The sequence below is a fragment of the Puma concolor genome, chromosome A2 (assembly GCF_028749965.1).
Source record: "Puma concolor isolate L17-30 chromosome A2, mPumCon1.1.hap2, whole genome shotgun sequence".
In the NCBI taxonomy this organism is placed as follows: domain Eukaryota; kingdom Metazoa; phylum Chordata; class Mammalia; order Carnivora; family Felidae; genus Puma; species Puma concolor.
This window is the reverse complement of record NC_141668.1, coordinates 20041996-20067049: the sequence shown is the minus strand read 5'-3', so window position 1 is coordinate 20067049 and position 25054 is coordinate 20041996. Positions and strand designations below refer to the sequence as shown.

At 42.3% G+C, this 25054-nt stretch overlaps 1 protein-coding gene across 1 annotated transcript in view; it reads left to right on the top strand.

The window, feature by feature from the left end:
* The window catches only part of EXOC4 (exocyst complex component 4), a 765046-nt gene that overhangs the window by 683573 nt on the left and 56419 nt on the right, over positions 1-25054 (top strand). Inside the window, exons 15-17 of the mRNA XM_025930053.2 lie at positions 9252-9393; positions 19382-19560; positions 23270-23429. Coding sequence (XP_025785838.1) covers positions 9252-9393; positions 19382-19560; positions 23270-23429 — 481 coding nt within the window. The remainder of the gene's footprint in view (positions 1-9251; positions 9394-19381; positions 19561-23269; positions 23430-25054) is intronic.

Here is a 25054-nt window from a genome sequence, read left to right as displayed (position 1 = left end):
TGGTTCTCATTTTTGTTTTGCCCTTTGCAATGAGCCCTACACGAATCGCCCTTGTTTTCCCTCCATAGGTCAATATTTGGAATAATTCTTCAGTTTCACTCCTAGCCTTTCTTACCCTAAAATGGAATAATGTTCCAAGCTAATAAGCTTTAACATTAGGTTGAAAGGCATTGTGGAGATTCAGCGAAAAGAAAAAGATACGAAATTCTTTGATTTGTCCTTAGCGTGAAGATTCCATTCAACAGGCATTGTTGCCCAGTTTAAGGAAGACCCACGGTCTGTGAGAGATGCCGGGAGAAGGAAGTTACTCCTTCTGTTCTCACAGACCTCACAAGCTACCAGGGACTCTCTCTCTAGGCAAATACAGCGTGAGGTGAGCAGTGCTGAAGGCCAGAAGAAGAAGGAGGTCCCTAACTTTGTGGCAAGTGCTGTGCGAGGGGCCACATTCTGCATTTGGTCGTCCCAACAACTCTCTGAGGAGACACATGAGGAAAGTGAGGCTGACAGTGGTTAAGAACTGTTGTTCTAGGGGCGCCTGGGTGGCGCAGTCAGTTAAGCGTCCGACTTCAACCAGGTCACGATCTCGCGGTCCGTGAGTTCGAGCCCCGCGTCAGGCTCTGGGCTGATGGCTCGGAGCCTGGAGCCTGTTTCCGATTCTGTGTCTCCCTCTCTCTCTGCCCCTCCCCCGTTCATGCTCTGTCTCTCTCTGTGCCAAAAATAAATAAACGTTGAAAGAACTGTTGTACTAGGGGTAATAAAAAGTGAGAGGATAAATTCTGTCCCTCTGGGAAGCAGGACGAAAGAGTATGGTTTCATAGAGATGAAAATTACTCTTAAGCAGCATCCTTAAAACTGAGCTCTTCACTGGGCGTTGTATGGAAACTAATTTGGCAATAAATTTCATATAATAAAAAAAAAAGGCAAAAAAAAAACTGAGCTCTTTATGAAAGTTTGCTCTTTGGGCTTTGTTTTATTTTATTTTTGCCTTATAATAACACATTCTTACATAAATGTTACTGAACATCTGTGTCGTTAGGCTGGGTGATAAGTAGGACAAGCATGCCTTTTCTTCCCCAAAGCATTACTGCCTCCAGTTAGGGTAATATAAGACATTTCAGAGGGGAAAGAGAGGGGTGACAGAGGGATGTTCCAAAGAACACGAAGTTATGTTGTCCATAAGTCTATGACTAACAGGAGAAAAGGTGTAACACATCATCATTTAAATAACAGTAGCATGGAACGGAAAGTAGGTCTTCGCCTCCTGTACCCACTTGAAACATTTTTTTTTTAACCATCAACGTTCTCAATTAGGTGATTAGACCCTAGAAAAGCAAATATAAATAGGACACAATCACTTTGTGCTCTAGTTCCTCCATTCTTGATCTCTTTTTCCCTTCCTGGTAATGCATTCCTTCCATTTTTTTCCCACCCCAACTTGAGGGGGGAAAAATTGCTTCCATTTGTCCTTCTTCCCCTGTAAGAGTAGACAAAAGAGAGCTTCCTTCTGGAAGCAGCGGTGAAAAGGGTTGGCATTCGTGCCGCGTAGCTATTAGCTGTAAAAGAATTCATTGGTTGGGTGTTACGTCTCACAGAGTAGGCTGTATTTCCAGAGTTGGTTATACACATGGATGCATGTACATGGTCTAATCTGAATAACGTCTACATCGCTATCCCTTGCCGTTGGAATTCTATAGGCCAAGGAACAATCCGAGTCAACATTTTGGTTTTTTTTGGTTTTTTTTTTGTTTTGTTTTGTTTTTAAATTTTTTTTTTCAACATTTATTTATTTTTTGGGACAGAGAGAGACAGAGCATGAACGGGGGAGGGGCAGAGAGAGAGGGAGACACAGAATCGGAAACAGGCTCCAGGCTCTGAGCCATCAGCCCAGAGCCCGACGCGGGGCTCGAACTCACGGACCGCGAGATCGTGACCTGGCTGAAGTCGGACGCTTAACCGACTGCGCCACCCAGGCGCCCCAACATTTTGGTTTTTAAAATCAACTGACTTTATTTGTTCACCCCCAAATCTTCTAGGGAAATCTGGACCGAAAAGAACTAGTTATTATTTTAAAAGAACCATTGCTCTTGAAATAGGAAGCAAAATGAAGAGAACCTACCAAACATGATTCTTAGATAAGGCCTGTTCTTGTACAAAAATGTAGCAAAAGAACTTCAAACTAGGTTCTAGATTGTTCAGTGGGTGGCAAGGAGTGACAAAATAAATTATTTGATCACAGTGGCAACAGCTAGGACTGGCAAAGAATAGCGAGGGGTTAAAAATGTGTTTCAGGAAAAAGAATGAATGATGAAAAAGAGTCACCATGAAACATTAGTTTCATGAAAGAAAGGACATCGCTGTCCTGAGAAGATTCAAATTAGACGCGAATAAGACGGTGGATCCTTCAGTTCGCGAAGATCACCTATGCTTCCAGAAGCCAGTAGGTTTCACAAACACATAAGTGACGTACTTGACAAACACTTATAAAGTGACTACTGTGTACAAAACACGGGGGTAGGGAGACGGTTAGCTTGTATAGGCTTGCAAATAATTCAAGGGAATGAATAAAAAGTAGGGATGGTGGCACAGAAAAATTGAGAAGACTGAGGACAGAGCTAGCTCCCATTGTCATTGACGGTCCAGCTTGGAACCACAACGTCATAGTGTCTGACGCCTTTAAATCCTACCCCCGGGTTGGGCTCCACAGTAGCACAGCCCTCAGGCATTTAAGGAGAGGGGAGAGTTAGGTGGAGGGTCTCCTGTCACAGCCCCCTTTGACTCCGTGAGCCTCATGAGTCCTTAAATTTTTTTTTTTTTTCCAACGTTTATTTATTTTTAGGACAGAGAGAGACAGAGCATGAACGGGGGAGGGGCAGAGAGAGAGGGAGACACAGAATCGGAAACAGGCTCCAGGCTCTGAGCCATCAGCCCAGAGCCCGACGCGGGGCTCGAACTCACGGACCGCGAGATCGTGACCTGGCTGAAGTCGGACGCTTAACCGACTGCGCCACCCAGGCGCCCCTCATGAGTCCTTAATGTCACAGCCCTAATCAGCAGTCGTATTTTTTTATTTTTTAAAAATGTCAGCCAGGTAACAACATCAAAGGATCTCAAAATTATTTACAGAACCTAATAACCCATTGCTCTGGGAGGGAGGAAGATGCTATTACCACAGTTTTCTAAACAGGGAAACTGAAGATTAGAAATTAAGTAAATTTATTCTGGGTTCAAGCAGACGTCATTCTGTGGTGTCTGTCATTTTGCCATACAAATAGCAAGGGGAGTCAGAAATAACAATTGTACCAAAATTTGATCTTCTAAAATGTTTTCCAGCCATTAGATCTCATGGGATCATTCTTCATTGTCTTTTAACCATCTTCTGAAAAGCTGGAATTCACAGAGTTAACCTTTCTTTTCCTGCCATGATAACCATCTTTCCCTTTTCAATTTATCACTTTCGCGACAGCTGATACCGGTCTAAGCTAATATTGTGGCAATTTTAGATAATATTGCAGATGCACAAGGACATCCTCACATGAATCAATTAAAGAAGTCACAGTAAGTTGCCATTGAAAGTGGAGCAGCTGCATCCTTGAAAACAGATGCTCTTCTGGGTCTGAATGAGTCCAATTTTGACTAATTTTAAGACTTAAACACATTTCAGTCTGGTTAATATTAGGATGTGGAACCACTTGAGACATCCTAATGTCCTAGGCTGATTGCCCCTCCATGACAGCATGTTGGCTTTCCTTGAAAGATGCTGGTTATTTGATATGCCGGGGACTTTAAGTCAGTCAAAAGGAGAGGACCCCCAAGTCTTGGCTGCCACAAGGTGGAAATTAAAGTGACTTCTAACGGCAACACAGTTTATAAGGAGAGTGCTTGGGTGGTAGGAATTGACCAGAAAGCCTTTAGCCTGTGCTTCTGCAAGATTCCTGAATAGCCCAGGACACCAGTTATAATGAGCTATTTCCATATCCCCACTCAGCCCCCAAAATATACTCAAGAAACTAAGGAAGAAGTTATAATTGTAAGTGGCAAGCTCTGCCTTCTCTTTCCTGATTTTTATCAGTCTGTTATTATGTGAATTCTTTGTCCTGTCACGTTGGTCAATTAAATCACTTGTTCTGTTTAATTAAAAAAGCGTTGATTGAGCTCCTGCCATGCCTCCAGCAGATATAGATAGATATAGATATATAGATAATCTCTGCCCTGAAGGAGTTAATGATCTGCTAGGGGGACATACTGATAAACAGATAATGCCAGTGGAATATGATAACTACTGTAATAGAATTATGTGGAAAGAAAACCCCCAGAGGAGCCAGTGACCCTGCCTGGAGAGTCAGGAAACACTTCCTGAGCCAGAAAGCACGAATAGTTTAGAAAGGGGATTAAGAGCCATGGAAGGTATAGAATCCTGAAAACAGCGAGATATGTTTTGGGAACTTGCTTTCAAAAGATGTCAGATTAAAGGGCCAGGATGGGAAGGAAGGGAGATAAATTGGCGAGGAAGGAGAAAATGGTGAAAGATGGAGAAAAACTAAAGTGTTGGACAGAAACCAAAAACCATGGAAAGCCTAGTTGTTTAAGGAGCTTGGACTTCAACATATCAGCAATGGGAAACACTGATGTTATTTTTACAAGAAGGTGACAAAGTCTAATTTGTGTTTTAGATAAATAACTCTACTTCTCTAACTCATATTTAGCGAGCTAAATATGGAGGGTTGAATTAAGGTAGAGGCCAGGCATGAGGCCTACTATTGTGGTAGTTCATGGAAGAGGTGAGGGCTAAACCAAGAAAATCGCAACAGATCCAGAAAAGACAAAAGATATTAAGAGACAAGGGTGCCTGGGTGGCTCGGTCAGTTAAGCGTCCAGCTTTGGCTCGGGTCACGATCTCATGGCTCATGAGTTCGAGCCCCACATCAGGGTCTGTGCTGACAGCTCAGAGCCTGGAGCCTGCTTCGGATTCTGTGTCTCCCTCCCTCTCTCTCTGCCCCTCCCCTGCTCATGCTCTATCTCTCTCTGTCTTTCGAAAATAAACATTAAAAAAAATTTTTTTAAGCTGTTAAGAGACAGGAAATGGAATTTGCAGAAATTAGCCTTTGCCGAGGAGAGTGAGGGAAAGGAGGGCTCAAAAATCACTCTCAGGTTTGCAGCTGAGATTCCTAGATTGCCACACCCCCGATGGAAAGGGAATTCAGGGTAAAGAGTAGATGCCAAAGATAGATAATGAGCTTAGTTTTGGACACACTGCATTTGAGATGCCTGTGGGATGTACACAGGTAAAGCTAGCCTGCACACACTTGATCACATGAAGTTTAGGAGTCACCAGTCCCTAGGTAATAGCAAAAACTCTGAAAATGGATGAGCTCACTCAGAGAGAACATACAGAATGACAAGTAAGGGAAATGAATAGAGAAAAAAGGCCTGGGAACACCAGCACTCGTGGGTGGGCTACAGGGAGAGGATCCAGGGAAGGAGACCATGAAAACAATGTCAGGGACGTAAAAGTACATCCACGGGTGTAGGGTGCCATCTAAGCCAAAAGAGAACAGAAATTTAAGAAAAATTGAACGTAGCAGAGAACCTTTCTGAAATTAGGACTGAAAAGCACCCATTGGATTTGGCAATTAGGATATCATCTGAATAACGATGTAATAATGTGGTGAAGGCAGAAGAATTATGACACGTGGAAAAGTTAATAGAAGAGGCAAGACCACAGAGAAAGCACGTGTTGACGATTCCTTTGAAGTCTTAATGAGAATCTGAGGTCCGTAAGAGAGGGGTGAGGAGAGAATAGGAAGGACAAGGCAGCGGCACAAATTTGGGGAGGCTGCCGAGAACAGGAAAGAGCCAAACCAAGCGCTGGCAGAGGAAGGACAAGAGGCATGGAAGGTGTTCTTGAGATGAAGATCCAGAAATTTTTTTGCGGCAACGACCCGTACTTTTGTTTCCCCATCAAAAGACGGGTTGCAGAATTGGTCCAGGATTAGATCAAGCTGCCACTGAAGAGTCTGTTTGAAGGTCGTTGGGCAAATGGTGACACATGGCCTCCTCTAGCTACAAACAAGGCTCGGAATGCAAGCATTTAGGTTTCTGGAGTCTTGCAGAGTGAGCAGGGGAGAATTGGAAATATGTGTTGGTTCACCTAACCAAGCAGTGTCTGCCCTAGAGAGCAAGTGTCAGCATCCTCATATAGACCAATCAATTGAGTACAGAAAGCCACAGTTACATTGCCACAATTAGTTAGCTAGGAGTCTCAAAGATGCCTGCTTTTATACAATGGTTGTAAGAGGAATGGAATAGGACGAATGATCTGATGCGACCCCTCCCTAGTATTAGCAAAACAGCTCAAAGTGTATATTTTAATTAAATGAGCAAGTACTAACATTTTTAAAGTCTAGTATATGTGGGCTTTGCTGATATGAAGAACAATCCCCAAGATCTATAACCACATAGCCTCTAAAAGGATGTGTCCGTTTGTGTCTGTCCAGTAGCCTTCTATCTTGACTATATCCCAAGCCAATTCCGTCAGCACTGCTTGTTTGTAGATTTCCACTGGACATTTAAGAGAGTGTTCCTTGTTTTGTGTGGTATTTGTTTGCCGTGCTCAGCAGTTTTTGCCTCAGTCTATTCCTTCCTGTTAAGAAAACTTCACAAATTTCAGTGAGCCCTCAGGAATTCAGAGGCCAGCTTTTCAGTAGAACTCTGGGCTGTGATTTTTCATGCTCCTTTACTAAAATGTTATGTTTTTGTTGTAGATTACAGTCAAGTGAAATGTACAATGTGCTGCTTTTTTAAACTCCTTTTTACCTCCCTCATTCCAAGTGTTATCTGGACTGTTTCTCTTCCATTAACTTACTCTACTTGGATTCTTTTTTTAATTTAACTTCCTTGGTGGAATTTGTCTAGAATGCCTTTGGTGGAGTTTAGGAGATCGGTATAACTCTGGACCTCAAGCCGGGTGTCTGATTTCTTCGGGGTCTGATTTCTGCACCTTATCGTTGGCACTTAAAGAGCTCTCAAACCACAGTAACTGACCGTCATTCGGCAGTGGAGTCCAGGGACTCAAAAGCCCTAACATGCTTTGAAGTATTAGAAAAGTGTTACTCGTAGTCACTTTCATCCAGCCTGCCAAATGAAAACATTATGAAGGCAGTGATCTCACCTCGCAATCGTACAGCATGAGCAGTGTTAACCTGAGAGAGGCGGCACCATGCCACGTGTCCATTCCTACAGATCGAGGTGGTGAGCATCTTGAACGATGCCAGGGCTGGCAGTAATGCGAAGACTATTTCACTGCATTTCCTTCTTCCTTACAGATCAGATCCCTTGGCCTGAATTTGTTTGTTTGTTTGTTTGTTTTTTTGTTTAATCTTTGCCATGTATTAAAGTCTGGTTCTCCAGAGGAGATCTTGGCCTTATGAAGCTGGACTGTCTCTCTGGGTCCTTCTCTGGGCTTAGCAAAGTCCAGAAACAGATGCAGCTGTGAAAGGCTGTGACGGCAGACACCGCTGTAGTCAGATGTGACTCTCTACCCTGTGAGGCAAACCCCTCCTGAGTTAGTCAGTGATGCTTTGCCAAATCTTACGTGCCCTAGATCCCAGGAGCCTTTCTTCCAAAAGATACTGCGTCCTCTGACAGAGAGAAGAATTTTCAGATGGAAAAGCAAAAAATACCAGTAACGGAATTTCAAGATGGGATTACCTTTTAAGTACCTTGTTGCTATAATTAAGCTTAAGACTCTTAACCTGGACAAGTCACATGCCAATGAATAATGATAATTGCTTATTATTTGTATAATTTTAAGGGGGATTGACATGCTGTTCTTCTATGTGTCTTACCTACAATGGCCCATTTAATGCCCCCCCAAAACCCCATGTCATAGGTACTATTATCTCCATTTGACAGCGAGAAACTGAGGCAGACATAATTTAAGGATTTAGCTCTCAGTCACATAATAAGTAAGTAGTGGAGACAGGATTCAAAGCCAGTCTTGGAAACTCTAGAGAACTAAGAACTCCTCAATGAAATTGCCAAGTTAATTGCTGGTGATCTTTGAGAAACTGTGGGTAACGGGATATGCAGCAGAAGTCTAGACACAAATGTGGTTCGCACTTTTGCTGTTAAATTTTGTCAATTACTTGATAGGGATACAGAAGGTAGCTTTCTCAGATTTTCCACAAAGACCTTTTGGGGCTTTTAACTGATTATAAGCTCTGTACAAGTTAAAGTAGAATACAGCGTGCTCTGCCTAACCCCCCCCCCCCCAAGAAGATTCCGGGCTTACGTGCAAGCAGCATAGCATCCAGAACAGGGGGGCTGATCATTCTCTCTAGAAAGGTCAGACCTACTGTAGTATTTACTACACATTTCAAGGGACAGAATGTTTTTGTTAGCAAATTATGAGAATTATAAAATAATTCAATCTGATTAGTTGAGGAATACCTGAAAAACTGGGGACAGTTAGCCTGGGAAGGGGAGGACTTCAGGGAAGCCAAAAGAGGGGATATCTTCAATACTTGAAGTACCAGCATATAGGGCAATGATTGCAAAGTTGGTAGGATCAGAGCCAGTGATTAGAATTGAATGGCAACAGCGGCGCCTGGGTGGCTCAGCTGGTTAAGCATCCGACTCTTGGTTTCAGCTCACGTCATGATCTCAGCATTGTGACTTCAAGCCCCACGTCAGGCTCTGCACTGACGGCTGACAGCACAGAGCCTGCTTGGGATTCTCTGTCTCTCCCACTCTCTCTTTCACTCGCTTGTGTACACATGTGTGCATGTGCGTGCTCTCTCTCTCTCAAAATAAACAAACTTAAAAACAAGAAATTAACGGCAACAGATAACGGCTAGATATAGATAGTCAAATCCTTCAGAGATGAAGTAGGCTGCCTTAAAAGGTATCGAATTTTCTTTCGTAAACATTTGTGTGAGTAATACAACCGGAAGCGCAACAGCCACTTGAAGATGTACAAGGGACACAAGCAGAGACCACATGGTTGGGCCAGATGACGATTAAAGTCACTTCCAGCTCTGAGTTTCTGTTCTATAATTCTGTGAGTTGATTGCAGACGATCTGTGTTGAATCGAGTACAGAGGTAGGCTGTCATGTCTTGGACGTCTCATGCTGCCAACACTGACATTAGCCAAATTGGTCAAAACACGATGAACAACAAAATAGTGCGTCGCTTCAAACAAATCTGTGGGCACCTAGTGCAGTGACTGGTGTTTTCTCCTCACTTCTTTCAGTGCTGTCTCCTGCTCAAGAGAGCCACGTGAACATGGATCTTCCCCCAGTGTCGGAACAGATCATGCAGACTCTGAGCGAACTTGCCAGATCTTTCCAGGATATGGCTGACCGCTGCTTGCTGGTCCTACACCTGGAAGTCAGGTACGACACAGCCAAGCCCGGGGCTTTGCTCTTTGCACAGTGGCTCATAAATCGCTTGCTGCTTTCTGGGGAGTGTCACCACATCACCACAACTTTTGATGCTGTCCTTTTTTTTTTTTTTTTTTACACTGAACATGATTTTTAGTGTTAATCAGTCACGGTAAAAGTTTTTCAGCATGTGCTGTATCGTCAGCGTGGTGATTCAGTGTTTGCATGGCTTGTGACATCAGCATGATGTGGATTTGAATGTCCCTACCAGCTAACTAGTCCATCTTAAGTCAGTTAGTGACCTTTACTAGTCCTGTTTTCTCATCTTAAAAATACAACAATAATTCCTCACTTAGAGACTTTATAAATAAAACAATAAATAATAAGTACAATGCCGGCCACAAAATAAGGGCTCAAGTGTGGTAGCTCTGCGATTATGGTAACTTTATTGTCACTGATATTTTTTTTTTTAATTTTTTTTTTTAACGTTTTATTTATTTCTGAGACAGGGAGAGACAGAGCATGAACAGGGGAGGGTCAGAGAGAGGGAGACACAGAATCGGAAACAGGCTCCAGGCTCCGAGCTGTCAGCACAGAGCCTGACGCGGGGCTCAAACTCACGGACCGTGAGATCATGACCTGAGCCGAAGTCGGCCTCTTAACCGACTGAGCCACCCAGGCGCCCCAATTGTCACTGATATTTTTACCGACATACTCTGCTAATCAGTATGGAAGGGTATGGATGCAAGAACCATGGGCCCTTCCTACAAGAACTTAAAGCCCAGGAGGAGATTATGTTAGATAATAAGTGAGGAGAAAAGTTTCAAACATCTTTGAATATGGCACCCCATATTCTTGGACTCTTTCCTTCCCCTGCAGTGTAGAACATTCTTAGGTTTGCTGGCCTCTCTTATCACAACTATGGAAATGGTAGAAAGAAAAGACTGGGAAGTTTTCAATCATTTGCTCATTCAGTAAACATTTACCGAGTGCCCTCTTTGTGCCGGGCGGTGTTCTAGAAATTGGGATACGGCAATGAAAAAAACACTCAAGGTTCCTGCTCTCACGGAGCTACATTATAATGGGGGAATATGGCCAATGAGTGAACAAAAAAGATAATTTCCGAAAAGTGCAACAAACAAAATAAAATAGCATAATGGAATCAAGCAATGCTAGCCAACAAAAATGTAAAGTGAGCTATATGTTCAAACCACATAGATAATTAAAATTTTCTAATAGTCACATTTGAAATAGTAGAGAGAGACATAAATTATAATCTATTTTAGCTAAACCAGTGTATCACAAATATTATCATTTCAGCATGTAACCTGAAAATTATTGATGAGCTATTTTGCCTTTTTGTGTACTAAGCCTTTTAAATTTGCATATTTTACACTTACAGCACCTTGACATTCAGACTGGTCACATTTCAAGTGCTTGATAGCCACACGTGGCTAGTGCTGTCATACTGGACAGTGCAGAGAGTAGCTGGGTTTGACTACAAAGGGGGATTGGCTTTGTTGTTTTTTTTGTTTTTTAATAGTGTGGTCAGAGAAAATTGACAGGATAACAAGAAGGAGCCATCTGTACAAAGCTCTAGGAGAAAAGAATTCAGACAGAGAGGGCAACACTCCAAGGTCCTGAGAAAATCGAGCTTGGCAGTGCTGAGGAATGGAGAGGGGTCCGGTATAACCATAGCCCTATGACCAAGGAGGTGGAAGGGATACATAAAGAGGCGGGCTGGAGCCCGACCATGTGTGGTCACCAAGCCTGGCACATTATAGCGACCCTCAGACCAAGTAAATAGTTCAGATTTTATTTTAAGTGCATTAAGAAGTCATAGAAGGGTTGTAGACAAGGGACAGAACTTCATTCATTCATTCACTCTTTCATCCATTTACCTTTTTTAAAGTTTTTATTTATTTATTTTGAGAGAGACAGCAACAGTATGAGCAGGGAAGAGGCAGAGAGAGAGGCAGAGAGAGAACCCCAAGCAGGCTCTGGGCTGCCAGCTGTGGAGCCCAACGTGGGACTCGAACTCACAAACCATGAGATCACGGCCTGAGCCAAAACCAAGAATCAGACTCTTAACCGACTGAGCCACCAAGGCGCCCTCCCCCCGCATTTACGTTTTTAAAAGAGCACCTTAACTGTTGTTTGGAAAAGGGATGATAGGAAGAAATATGAATGGAAGCATAGCGACCATTGAGACCAGTTATGAGCACCAGAGTAACAGGTGGAGGTATGCCAAGGGTTGGTTTGAGATATATCCCAAAGGTAGAGCTGATGAAATGTGTTGATCAACTGGATTGGGCGCAGGGGCTGGTGGCAGTGAAAGAGAGGACTCAAGGAAAACCACCAGCTTTGGGGTGAGAGTAATTATGTGGATGCCAGGGCCATTAATTAACTGAGGTGAGAAAGTCTGAAGGGAGGAGAAAGGTTGAGAGAGGGGTGGAAGCCAAGACTTCCGTCTTGGAAACATTCAGTTTGAGATGCTTCCTAGACCTCTAGGTAGCAATGTCAGATAGTTGGATAGAGACTTTTGGGACTTCAGGATCAGAAACTAAATACATTACATCAGAAAGGGTGATACATTTTCTTCTATATTACCATGAGACATTATTAAAGTTTATGGAGTATTTTGCTTTCTCGTTTGGAGTCTTTACTATATTAAGTTTTTAAAAATGTAAATAGACTCCCTCTCTCTGTCCCTCCCTTGCTCATGCTCTGCCTCTCTCACTCTCAAAAATGAATAAATGTTTTTTAAAAAAACGGGGGGGGGGGGCACCTGGGTGGCTCAGTCGGTTGGGTGTCCGACTTCAGCTCAGGTCATGATCTCGCAGTCCGTGAGTTCGAGCCCTGCATTGGGCCCTGTGCTGACAGCTCGGAGCCTGGAGCCTGCTTCAGATTCTGTGACTCCCTCTCTCTGTCCCTCCCTTGCTCATGCTCTGTCTCTCTCACTCTCAAATATGAATAAATGTTAAAAAAAATGTAAATAGGATTTTGGTTCACATGTTTGGACTCCAGTTAGAACTTGGATACCTTTAGGGTGCTGGGTGGCTCAGTTGGTTAAGCGTCCAACTTCAACTCAGGTCATGATGTCACGGTTCGTGGGTTCGAGCCCTGCATCAGGCTCTGTGCTGGCAGCTCGGAGCCTGGAGTCTGCTTCGGATTCTGTGTCTCCCTCTCTCTCTGCTCCTCCCCCACATCTCCCTCTGTCTCTGCTCCTCCCCCACTCACACTCTGTCTGTCTGTCTCTCTCTCAAAAATAAATAAACATTAAAAAAAAAGAACTTGGATATCTTCAGGTGTGCTCAGGCAAAGCCAAATTGACAATGTATTGTGGATGTCATTTCTTTTGTATGCCTCGTGCTTTTTTCATTCTTCATTATCTTGTCCAGTGAGTTACTTCTTAATTGCTTATGAGCACCTTGTGAGTGGAGTAAGAGAAGAAGCATTGCAGATTTGAAATGTTTTACCCAGCATTATTTCCGATTTTGTTTCTCACTTGCAGCTGTCCAGAAAGAAAGGCTCTTCCTCTGTGTTTTCTGACTTGTTTTACGATAGTTTGTAGTTTTGTTTTCTGTTTATTTACAGGCTGACAGTGAAATAAATCGGGTGGTTTCTATGAATAGATAAATGCAATAGACAAAACAAAAACCAAAACAAAAAACAGTAACATTCTTATGCCTCTGTTACCCGGGTTGCACAGAAAAGCAAGGAAACATCAACTTAATTACTATCACAGCTCCTGGAATTTATGCTAGCGATTGTGTTGGGAGCACAGCGTCTTCCACATTCAGAATTAGCTGGTTGTCCTATAGTTAATTCCAAGTGGGAGATTTTCAACACATTTGATGAAGTCTTTTAAATCCTCAACCTCTAGTCTGTCCTTTTTATTTTGGTACATCATGACAGTACTATTCTTAATGCTGAACATATTTTAGTCATTATTTGTTAACTCTACAAGAAACTGCCCATTGCTCTATCTCCTTCAACATTCGTTTAAAAACAGAAAAAGGTCATTGTAAGCATGAAGAACAAAAAGGACCGAGTTTGAGAGTCCTGGATGCAGAATTCTCTTTCCTTGACTTTCACTCAGAGCACTGAACATGTTTATTTTCTCAAAGTTAAACTCCTTCGTCTTATAACATGGTTTCAGGTTGCTTTCTTATGAATGTGCTCCATATTGTCTTTGTCCCTTTGAAAGTATGGTAGGTGACACTAGGCAGAAAGCTCCATGGATGGCTCAGATAATGAATGTGGACACACTTCATTCCTCGTCACAGGAATGTGCATTTTTGTGTGCATCTGTTTATACGGTTGATGACACTATATCAATAGGCCGTACGTATAGGATCCGTACACGGTCCTATAATAATGCTGAAATAAGGAGACTGCTGAGCGCTCTGGATATCCACAGCGCGTGACCGTGGAAGAGACTCTCGGCTCCCAGAAGGCAGGAATCAGGTGTGCCTTGTTCATTCCTGTGGCCCCAGAACCTGGAACAGTCCTGCTACATATTAGGTGCTCAATAAAAACCTGAATGCTTCTTGCGAATTAGCTGGTTTGAAATCAAGCCTCGATAAAACACGTGCTATTTCTCCAACCAAAACCTGTTGCCCTTTCAAGAAAATGAATTGGTTTGGAGACTCTGTTTTCACCATATGCTGTCTAAGAAGTACAGAGATGCATGCCCAGCATCACCCTTGTCACCAGAATCTGCTAGTGTTTGTTTTGTTCCCATCCTGCCATACAAGAGAATTAGAACTCAGGCCCTGTCACTCAGGAGCTGGTGCAATGAAGAAGTGCCTGGTTAGGTACTGTCTCTGGTACTTTTACCCCAGAAGCCACTGAAATAAGATAGCACCACAGAAATTAACAGGGAAAAAAAAGTATGGAAAATGCTAGCAAGAAGTCCAGAACAATTTTAAACGCCCAAGTGTGTCTTTTTCACCAAATTTTTTTTATATCCGTAGCCTGTATTTTTCTGTAACATGTTAAAGTTCAAGCCAGAAAGTGTTCTCAAATCCAGTCGGTTCTGCATTTAAGGACCCGTCCAAAGAGCATTTGACATTTTACCTGCGTCACTTTCGGTCACATTTAACCAATAATCAGCCCCTTTCCACAGTTTGAAGCCTAAGGCAAATGACACCCCCAAGAAATGAAAGACATGGTGAGACCATTTAAAATTGTTGAGGTGGTGTTTTTTTTTTTCCTATTTGAACTTTAGAAGAAGAAAATTAAGTTGCCATTTGAGTCCAAGATGCCAAGAATGTCACCTTTATCGGCTGATTTCTCTCGCCATCAGGAGGGCTCTAAGTGGGTTCGACAGCAATCGCCTGTCACTGTTGGGATCCTGAGTGTGCACTTTCTGAAAATCAACCACCCTGCTGTGTAATCAGCAATATTTGCAGAAAACCTTAATGCCAAGGTCGTGTTAAGGTCAGCAACAACATGCCAGAATCCAAAGAAAACACTTTTTGAATTTGACACTGGCCAGCGACTGTTTTCTTTTTCACCTCTAATCACTGGGGGAGAGGAAGAGCGTACCTTAAAGCCGTCTTACTTCTCTCTTCTGCCACTCACTTCAGGATCGTAGAAGCGCTCCCCTCCAATTCAGGAGAATGTCCCAAGCAGTCTCTCTCCTTTCAGTTGCTCCCATTCTTCACCATCAGCCCACCCGTTGTACTGTGCTAGAGTGATCTTGCCAAAGCTTGTATCCGATTATATCATTCCACCTCTTAAAATCCTAAGGCTCCCACCTCCTAAGGCTCCCTGGAAGCCGTTCTCGGATGAAACCCAGAATCCTTAGATGGCCTCCAAAGCTGAATGACCTACCCATGTCCCCAGGCTCACCTCATGCCCCTGTCTTCATATGTGATCTCTGCATTCCAAAAGGAACCACTTGTCATTCCTCAAAACCAACCTTCATTCACACCCTCATGCCTTTGTCCAGAGTCTTCCCTTGCTAGAGTTATGTCATCTGTAATTTACTGTAAAAATACCTTAGCACTGATGGCTTGATCTTATTTTCAGCTAAGAGCTGCTCAGTTTAAATGTCAACCACAGTAGCCATCAATTTCCCTAGTCATGAATCCCACCCCAGATTGGTCAACTTTCATTCTATCAGAAGGGTCACCTTCCGGAGGGCACTGCAACCAGTGCAGTTACTAGTATCTTGATAACACTATACACCTTGCCAATTAGCAGATGAATGCCAGCATAAATTTTTGTTGGCGAAATTAGTCATTAGTTGATGCAGCTATTAGATCACCACTGATAATGAAAATGAACTGGTAGTCAAGAGACTTAGATTCCCCTGCATGAGCAGGTTATAAGAATACATCACATCCTATACAAAATTATAAAACCTAAAACTATAAAACTTCTAGAAGAAAACATAGGGAAAGAAATTCTGTGACTTTGTGTAGGCCAAGATTTATTACATAGGACCCGAAAAACACCATCCAAAAAGAAAAAAATGATAAATTGAAGTCCATCAAAATTGAAAACCATTTTTTTTTAATTTTTTTTAACGTTTATTTTTGAGACAGAGAGAGACAGAGCATGAACAGGGAAGGGTCAGAGAGAGGGAGACACAGAATCTGAAACAGGCTCCAGGCTCTGAGCTGTCAGCACAGAGCCCGACGCGGGGCTCGAACTCACGGACCGCGAGATCATGACCTGAGCGGAAGTCAGACGCTTAACCGACTGAGCCACCCAGGCGCCCCGAAAACCATTCTTAAAAAGACATCACTAAAATGAAAAGACAAGCCAAAGAGTGAGATAAAATATTTGTAAAATGCATATCTAATAAAGGAGTTGTATCCAGAACATATAAAGAACACCCAAAACAACCCATTAAAAAAGTTGGGCAAGAATTACGAGCACAAAGGTATATGGATGGCAGGCAAGCACATGAAAATATGCCCAACATCATTAGTCATTAGGAAACTGAAAATTTGAAATCACAATGAGATATCACTGTACACATCTATTAGGATGTGTTTTATTAATTTTTTTTTAAACTAACAAACACTGAAGGCTTTATGCAGAGTGAACTAAGTGTGACAAAGACAAATACTGCATGGTGGCACTTATATGCAGAATTGAAAAAAAAAAAGTCAAAGTCATAGAAACAGAATAGGAAAGTTGTGGCTGGGATTAGGGGAAATAGAGGTTGGTAAAGGTACAAACTTTTAGCTATAAGGTTTGAATAAGGCCCGAGAATCTAATTTAAAACATGGTGACTATGGTTGATGACACTGTATTGTATAATTGAAATTTGTTAAGATGCTAAAAGTAGAACTTAACAATGTTCTTAATTGCTAAAATGTTCTTAAATGCTAAAAGTAGAACTTCTCATTGTTAAAAAAAAAAAAAAAAAAAAAAAAAAAAGAATAAATATGTGATGGACATGTTCATTAACCAGACTGGGGAAAGCCTTCCACAAGGAATGTGTATATCAAATCATGATGTGTACTTACAACGTCTCACAGTATTATAGATCAGTTATACCTCAGTAAAGCTAAAATCTTTTTAAAAACTGGTGACAGTAGGTGCTGGTGCGGATGCTCAGCGTCTGGAACTCTCGTACGCTGCTGGTAGGAAAGCGAAATGGCATCGCACCTTTGGAAAATAGTTTGGCAGTTCCTTTTTTTTTTTTTTAATTTTTTTTTTTAACGTTTATTTATTTTTGAGACAGAGAGAGACAGAGCATGAACAGGGGAGGGGCAGAGAGAGAGGGAGACACAGGATGTGAAACAGGCTCCAGGCTCTGAGCTGTCAGCACAGAGCCCGACGCGGGGCTCGAACCCACGGACCGTGAGATCATGACCTGAGCCGAAGTCGGACGCTTAACCGACCAAGCCACCCAGGCGCCCCAGTTTGGCAGTTTCTTATAAAATTAAAATATACTTATCTACATGACCCAGCGATTCTAGTACTTACCCATTGGAAATGAAAATTTGTATTTACCCAAAATCCCGTACCCGAAGCAGCTTTTTGTGATATCACCCCAGAGTAGAAACAGTCCAGATGTCAACGGGCGAATGGTTAAATTGTGGTACCTCCATACGGTGGAGATCTGCTCAGCAGTCACAAGGAATGAACAATAAAGTAGATAAATCACAGATGCCTCAGGCTGACCACAAGAAGCCAAACTCCGAAAGCTGCATACTCTATGATTCCATTTATATGGCACTCTGGACAAGACAGAACTATAGGAAGGAAGCTTAGATAGGTCAGTGGTTGCCAGAGCCTTGGGGTATGGGTAGTGGTTGACTGCAGAGGGGCTCACGGGAACTCTAGGAGTGATGCTGTTGTTCTATAACTTGATCATAGTGGCGATTGTACAACTGTGTAGATTTGTCAAAACTACACTACAAAATACACTAAAAAGGGTGATTTTTTTACTGTTGATACATTATTTCTCAGTAAACCTTACTTTAAAAAAGAAAGATGAAAGCCAAGCCTAGAGATCCAGCATTACGGATAAGGCCCAAGGCTTTTGCAGCCATTTGTTTAGGAGTATTTCCTATTACTTAATGCAGACTCTAAGGGTACCAGAATTTTGACTCTGAACCTCCCGTGGTACGATCAGACAGAGCACCTACAACAATAATTAGGACTTCACTGAGCTTATAGGAAAGACTGTTCGAACTGTGCCTGCCAGCGGATGGAAGGTTTTGGTTTTGGTTTTTTAAGAAACGCCTATATGTGTGGTCGAATTATTTGGACTGAAACGTGCTTTCATTACAGCTTAACACAAAGGTTATGGAGTGGCCAGTCTTGACCCATCTCAGACTTCTTTGGCAGTTACCAGTAACTACCAAAAAGACCCTAAGAACTGTGCATGGTCAGAGTGATCAGGCCATGTCAACAGAGGAATGCACTCCTTCCTCAAGCTCATTCAGATCATCTTTCTTACTTAAGTATCACCTCCTGTTGTGAACCTTTCCTGACGCTCCGTGGCAGGTTTCCATGGCACGTGGATACATGTGCTTCTGAGTGAGACGCTGCCTTCTTTTGGTCTCTGTCTCTCTCTCTTTTTTTTTTTTTTTTTCCTCAGTCTGCCCGACTAGGCTAGGGAGTGTTTAAGGGCATAAATCGTGTCGCACATTCCCAAGGCCGAGCACAATTTTATTTTTAAATAAGTAAGTTTATTTTGGCATTTTACTTAAGTAATAGATGAATAATAATAAATATGATAATAGCAATGATAGCCAACACTTACTATGCACTTGCTTTGTGCCAGGCCTGTGCTGTATTCTTTATGTGCACCAGCTCCTCCGAGCACCTTATGAGGTAGGTGTGGGCATCATCTAGACAAGGAAACCGAGAAAGTAACTTGCCCAGAATCACACAGCTAGAACATGTTGGAATTGGGAATTGAAACCAAAGTAGTCTCATTCCCAAGCCTGCTCTTTAGAGCTCTGTGACCTCTGCCTCTCATTTTCACTATAGTAATATCCACTGAAAGATACAGTGCTTTTCACAGTATGTGTATAATCCAGTCTTTGAAAGGAATCTTAGGGGTGCCTGGGTGGCTCAATCGGTTAAGCGTCCGACTTCGGCTCAGGTCTTGGTCTCGCGGTTTGTGAGTTCGAGCCCCGCGTCGGGCTCTGTGCTGACAGCTCGGAGCCTGGAGCCCGCTTCCGATTCTGTGTCTCCCTGTCTCTAGCCCTCTCCCGCTCACCCACTGCCTGCCTTACCCTCTCTCAAAAATAAACTTCTTTTTTTTTTTTTTTAAAGGAATTTTAGAGTTCATTTACTCCTCATCCCCAATGTTTAGATGAAGCAAGTGAGGATCACAGAAGCTGACTTGCTCAAGATCTCTCACTTGCTAGGTGGCTTTCCAGTGAATGAGCAGAGGAGTACATAAATATGTACAGAGCCACAGCTGCCTTAAGTGTTTGGGTGTTCTGTCACAAGAAGATTATTGTTTTCGTCAGGAAAATGTGTTACTAACTGCTGTCTCCATCCTTGCCTCTCTTAGGGTTCACTGTTTCCATTACCTCATCCCCCTTGCAAAGGAGGGGAACTATGCCATTGTCGCTAATGTGGAAAGTATGGATTATGACCCTCTGGTGGTCAAGCTCAACAAAGACATCAGCGCCATTGAAGAGGCCATGAGTGCCAGCCTTCAGCAGCATAAGTTCCAATATATATTTGAAGGTCAGACCCTGCCTTTGCCCTTGGGATCTGGGGAGGAAGGAAGGGTGAAGGGTTTTTTGTGTGTGTCTCTCTACTTTTGCAGTTCAAAACTTGTAGTTGTTTGGGGTTTTTTCCTTGTCTTTTCTTTTTGGATTAAAGCCACAATACCTAGCTTCTCTGTGTATGGCTAGGTGCACAACAATATGGCTGCCATCTGCTCCCGGTTGATGAGATTTAATCCAACATAAGGCAGATAGATGGCAGTCTGGCTGCCTCCCTGACATGTCACTCATAAGAATTGGGTAAATATGTAGAGTGGGCCATGAGACCCACTCAAGAGGAGTTCATAAAAGGAAAAGAAACAAGATGCCTGGGTGGCTCAGTTGGCTAAGCATCTGACTCTTGATTTCAGCTTGAGCATGATCTTACAGGTTTGTGGGGTCGAGCCCCACAACGCAGAGCCCATTTGGGATTCCCTCTCTGTTCTCTCCCTGCCCTTCTCCCACGTGTGCATACATGTGCGTGCTCTCTCTCAAATTAAAAATAAATAAACAAAAATTAAAAAGCTCTAAAAAAAGAAAAGAAAAAGAAACACATATACAATGAGAAGAGGACTCTGAAAGATCTGTCATTGGCGAAGATTATCAGTGAAAGGGCGAGGTTTCTCTCAAAGAATGCCCTGTTGTCTGAAAAGACCAGAAACCTCTGATCAGCAGAGATTTTAGAAAGGCTGCATCCATGAATGCCTCGGGGCAGGCCAGCAAGGAAAGGTATGAAAGACAGTTCCATCTAAAGGCATTCACCTTCAACATTTCAAAATATGTGATGCCAGGGGCGCCTGGGTGGCGCAGTCGGTTAAGCGTCCGACTTCAGCCAGGTCACGGTCTCGCGGTCCATGAGTTCGAGCCCCGCGTCGGGCTCTGGGCTGATGGCTCGGAGCCTGGAGCCTGCTTCCGATTCTGTGTCTCCCTCTCTCTCTGCCCCTCCCCCGTTCATGCTCTGTCTCTCTCTGTCCCAAAAATAAATAAACGTTTAAAAAAAATTTTTTTTTTAAATGAAAAAAAACAAAACAAAATATGTGATGCCAGCCAAATAAGTTTTCATGCTGGAGTCCCCCACTAGGGACCCCTTTTTGGACTTCAAACTATATTCCCTTCTTTCTTGTTTTGGTTTATTTGTATGTAGGCCTGGGTGCCAAAAGTATCTACGAGGTCTCTCAAAATTAAACCAGTGTTATTTCAAATAATTAAGAAAGTACACTGTGCAAATAATCGTGGAACCCAGAGACAGGAAAGAAATGCTGGGTCATTGCTCACTTTATAAAACAGTTATGTTCCAGCACATTTGGACCCCGAAACTAAAAATCTTATTTTCCCACTAAATTGTATCATAAAGATGGAGGTATGTTCTGAGAAGAAACTATCGCTAAAAGACTTAAGCCAAAAAGTCTAAGTGATTAAAAGGTGAGCTGTTCCTTGCATGGTGCTGACACTCCAAGGGCCGCAGCGGTGCCCATCGGAGAAGTCACTCCTCACCCACTGCACAGTTTCCTTCTTGCTCTTGACCAGGGCTCTTCTAAGCCCTATCTATCAACATTTGCAGTTCCCAGACTTTCTGTTTCATTTTTCCCAGCCATTTCTTAACATCTAATCCTGATGAGTAGCGACATCTTCTTGAAATATGAGCATAACACACTGATGTAGAATAGGGTTTAAGAAACCATAAATTGGAGACCTTCTGTTTAAAAAGCTCTAGCTATTTCTCCGTGACACCACTTTCCAAATCGAAAAGGTGTAATACGGAATTTCCCAAGGGGTAGAGAGTGGGGGTGACAGGATCCCAGTCTTCTTTGGTGTGACAGAAAAAAGTATGTTACCACAGGTATTATATGAAATTGCCATGGGCACCTAGGTGGTTCAGTCAGTTAAGCATCTGACTTTGGCTCAGGTCATGATCTCACAGATCATGAGTTCAAGCCCTGTGTCAGGTTCTGTGCTGACAGCTCAGAGCCTGGAGCCTGCTTCAGATCCTGTGTCTCCCTCTATCCCTGCCCCTCCCCTGCTTGCGCTCTGTCTCTTTCTCTCTCTCTCTCTCTCTCAAAAATAAGCAGAGAGGGAGCGAGGCAAACTATAAGAGACTCTTAAATACTGAGAACAAACTAAGGGTTGATGGGGGGTGGGGGAGAGGGGCATTGAGGAGGGCATCTGTTGGGATGACCACTGGGTGTTGTATGAAAACCAATTTGACAATACATTATATTGAATAAAAAATAAAATTAATTAAAATAAATAAACATTTTAAAAAATTCTTAATTTGAAATTACCAGTATACAGTGGTAATGTAAAGCAGACAACCTCTAATAGGTTTTATTTTTAATTATTATTACGATCTATTATACATATTTATTAATATAAATTTACTTATTTAATATATTGATTATTATTTGCTATTCTCTATAAACAGTGCACCCCCCTCCCCCATTGCCTACACTAAGGGCAAACTGCATTTTACCATGGTGGAATAAAATTATGCCTGAAGTTACGGGCTCAGTAAAATCACACCAGAACGTGACTTACAGAGATTTTTCACATCAATCAGTTGTCTGGCTTTACATGTAAAATCCACGTGTGTGTTTCTTTTTCTTTGAGTAAAAAGCCTTTTGCTTCACTTTCAAATGGTAACACCTACAAGTGAGTTCGTGGTCTGGAAGCAACACTGGATGAGGGGAGCTGAAGCAAGAGAGAATGTTCCTCCTCTCCTTTTTGACCTTCATCCTAAACGAGGAAACTCATTTTGCAGATAGTGGGAGTCATTGAACCTGAAGAGGTGCCATGAGCTCCCATCTGAACCTTCACCACAGAGGAACTCTGCCTTTAGAAGGGGAAGATAACAAAAATAGTAGACGGCTTGTAACAAGCCGGACTAGCTTTCGAGTTCTAGCAAAAGCTTTGACAAATGGCAACCCACATGCATCAATTTCTTATTCTATTTTTGCCTTTTTTAGGTTCCAAATCAACTTTTGAGCCAAAAGTACACCCCTGGCTTTTTTTGTGGGAGGAAGAGGAAAGCAAACAATCATTGTATTTACATGTGTTCATCTCTGCTTCCAAAACCACTTTGCAGAAAAATGAATCCCACTGCTCTTGAGTAGTTTATAACAACCTGGAGTATTTTCTTTTTTTTTTTTTTTTAACTTTTTAATGTTTTTATTTTATTTTTGAGAGAGAGAGAGAGAGAGAGAGAGTGTGTGTGTGAGCGAGGGGTAGGGGGTAGAGAGAGAGGGAGACACAGAATCTGAAGCAGGCTCCAGGCTCTGAGCTGTCAGCACAGAGCCCGGCTCAGGGCTCGAACTCAAGAACCGTGAAATCATGACTTGAGCAGAAGTCGGACACTTAACCGACTGAGCCACCCAGGCGCCCCTAACCTGGCATATTTTCTAAGCCCCTGGTATGACAGCTTACGATATATATGGCAGTGCTGGAGCTATGGATTTACCAGGTTATGTTACATAAAGCCTCTCCATATCTAACTATTAGGACAATATTTAAATACTCTGGAACAAGTGTAAGATCAGTGGGCACAACAACCCTCACAGGTATGTTTTCTTTGGTCGTTTAAATTTGTGGAGGATGACAAGAGAGAAATCCTTCCATATTCATGTGTAAGTTCATGCAGGGTGGCACTAATCTATCTTCTCTTTTCCCTCCACCGACGTGTGCTGGCCCCTCAGGCCTGGGTCACCTGATCTCCTGCATCCTCATTAATGGTGCCCAGTACTTCAGGCGCATCAGCGAGTCCGGCATCAAGAAGATGTGTAGAAACATTTTTGTCCTTCAGCAGAATTTGACCAACATCACCATGTCGCGGGAGGCAGACCTGGATTTTGCAAGGTAGGAGGAAAGATTGGGCGAAGTCCCTTGTACCAAAGCCAAGATCCCATTGCCCGTAAAAATCATTTAGAAAATGGATTCTCGGTACTGCAAAAGTTAATTTAAAAAAAAAAAAAAAAACAGTGAAATAATTAGATGTTCTTTAGTCTTAGAGAAGGTAATTCGATACAATTCTGTTGGATGCTTAACCTCACTTAAGCAGGTAGTTTTCCCTCTTGTCTAAGCTAAGCTCTTACTACAAAACTTCAGTAACTTTTTTCTTATTATGAAAGTAATATTTGCTCACTGCCTAAGATCTGTGACATAAAATACAAAAAATAAAATAAACATTACTCCTAAGACTTTCATCCAGAGACTTTGACATTGGGCGTTATTTCTCCTGGCTTTTGTGCCTGTGCTAAGTATACAAGTGAATTTTCATACTATGCGTGCAGGCAATTTCTCTTTTTACAAAATTGGAACTATGTTAATGTAATTTTATATTTGCTTAACTGCATTTTCCCATATCAGTACTATTCTTTGAAAACAGTGTTTTATGTATATAAAAATAATATGTAAAATGTATAACATACAAAATATGTGTTAATCAACTGTTTGTGTTCTCAGTAAGGCTTCTGGTCAGCAGTAGGCTGTTAGTAGTTAAGTTTTCTGGCGGGGAGTCAGAAGTTATACACAGATTTGTGACTGTGTGGGAGGTTGGCGCCCCTACCTTCCCACACTGTTCAAGGGTCGGCGGTATCACGTTTAATACCTGAACACTTACTCCACGGCATAAATTAGGCATTATTTAATCATTTGCAAATTTTTTAAGCTTTAGGATTTTTTCCCTTTTTTTCTCTCATTATACCTAACAAGGGTTGAGTGTATGTGTCCATGAATCTTTTTCCTCATCTGTTCTCTCTTCCCAGTTGAAACCCGTCTTCTCTTCTCATGTTCGTTGTGGGGGCTCATTGTCAACCATGCCCACCCTTCATGTCCTTGAAGGCTCTTCTTTTAAATCGCACTCTTCCTTTCTCTGTCCTAGGTTTGCTGATCTCAGTTTTTAATGTTTCTTTATAATGCACTTTTTCAAATTTAAGAGGTGATTTTATTCTCTCTTCGTGTGGTCTCAACGCCGGCTCTCCCTTGCTTAAATCATCAGACCTTTGGAGCTTCAGTGAAAGTGAAAACAGTTTTGCAGAGGATGAATGATTATCGTACCGTGGTGCATTACTGCTGTTTGTACCTTGGTGAATTATTCCACAAACTCCCTTATGGCTAGAAAGTCATTTGTTTGTAATAGTGCAGAGTTCTCCTGCCTAACATTTAGTACTTCTGTGCCATTTCACTTGACTTTTGGATTCCTCGAGAAGTTCTAGAAAATTTGAAACAATTCTGAAGACATTTCAAAGGATGATGAAATATTACATTACTTTGACAGGTATTAAGACATATGTGCTAGGATCTTTGTTTGGAAAGCATATAACCATATATCTTCATTTTTAACTTTTCTTCTCCAATCTATCACTCCCATTTGTTCCATTGCCACCTGTTCCTCTGCTTCTCTGTCTTCCTCCTGTCTTGTTCTTCCTTCTTGCGTGTGTGTGTGTGTGTGTGTGTTCATTAAATTCCCTATTTTAGGCTAA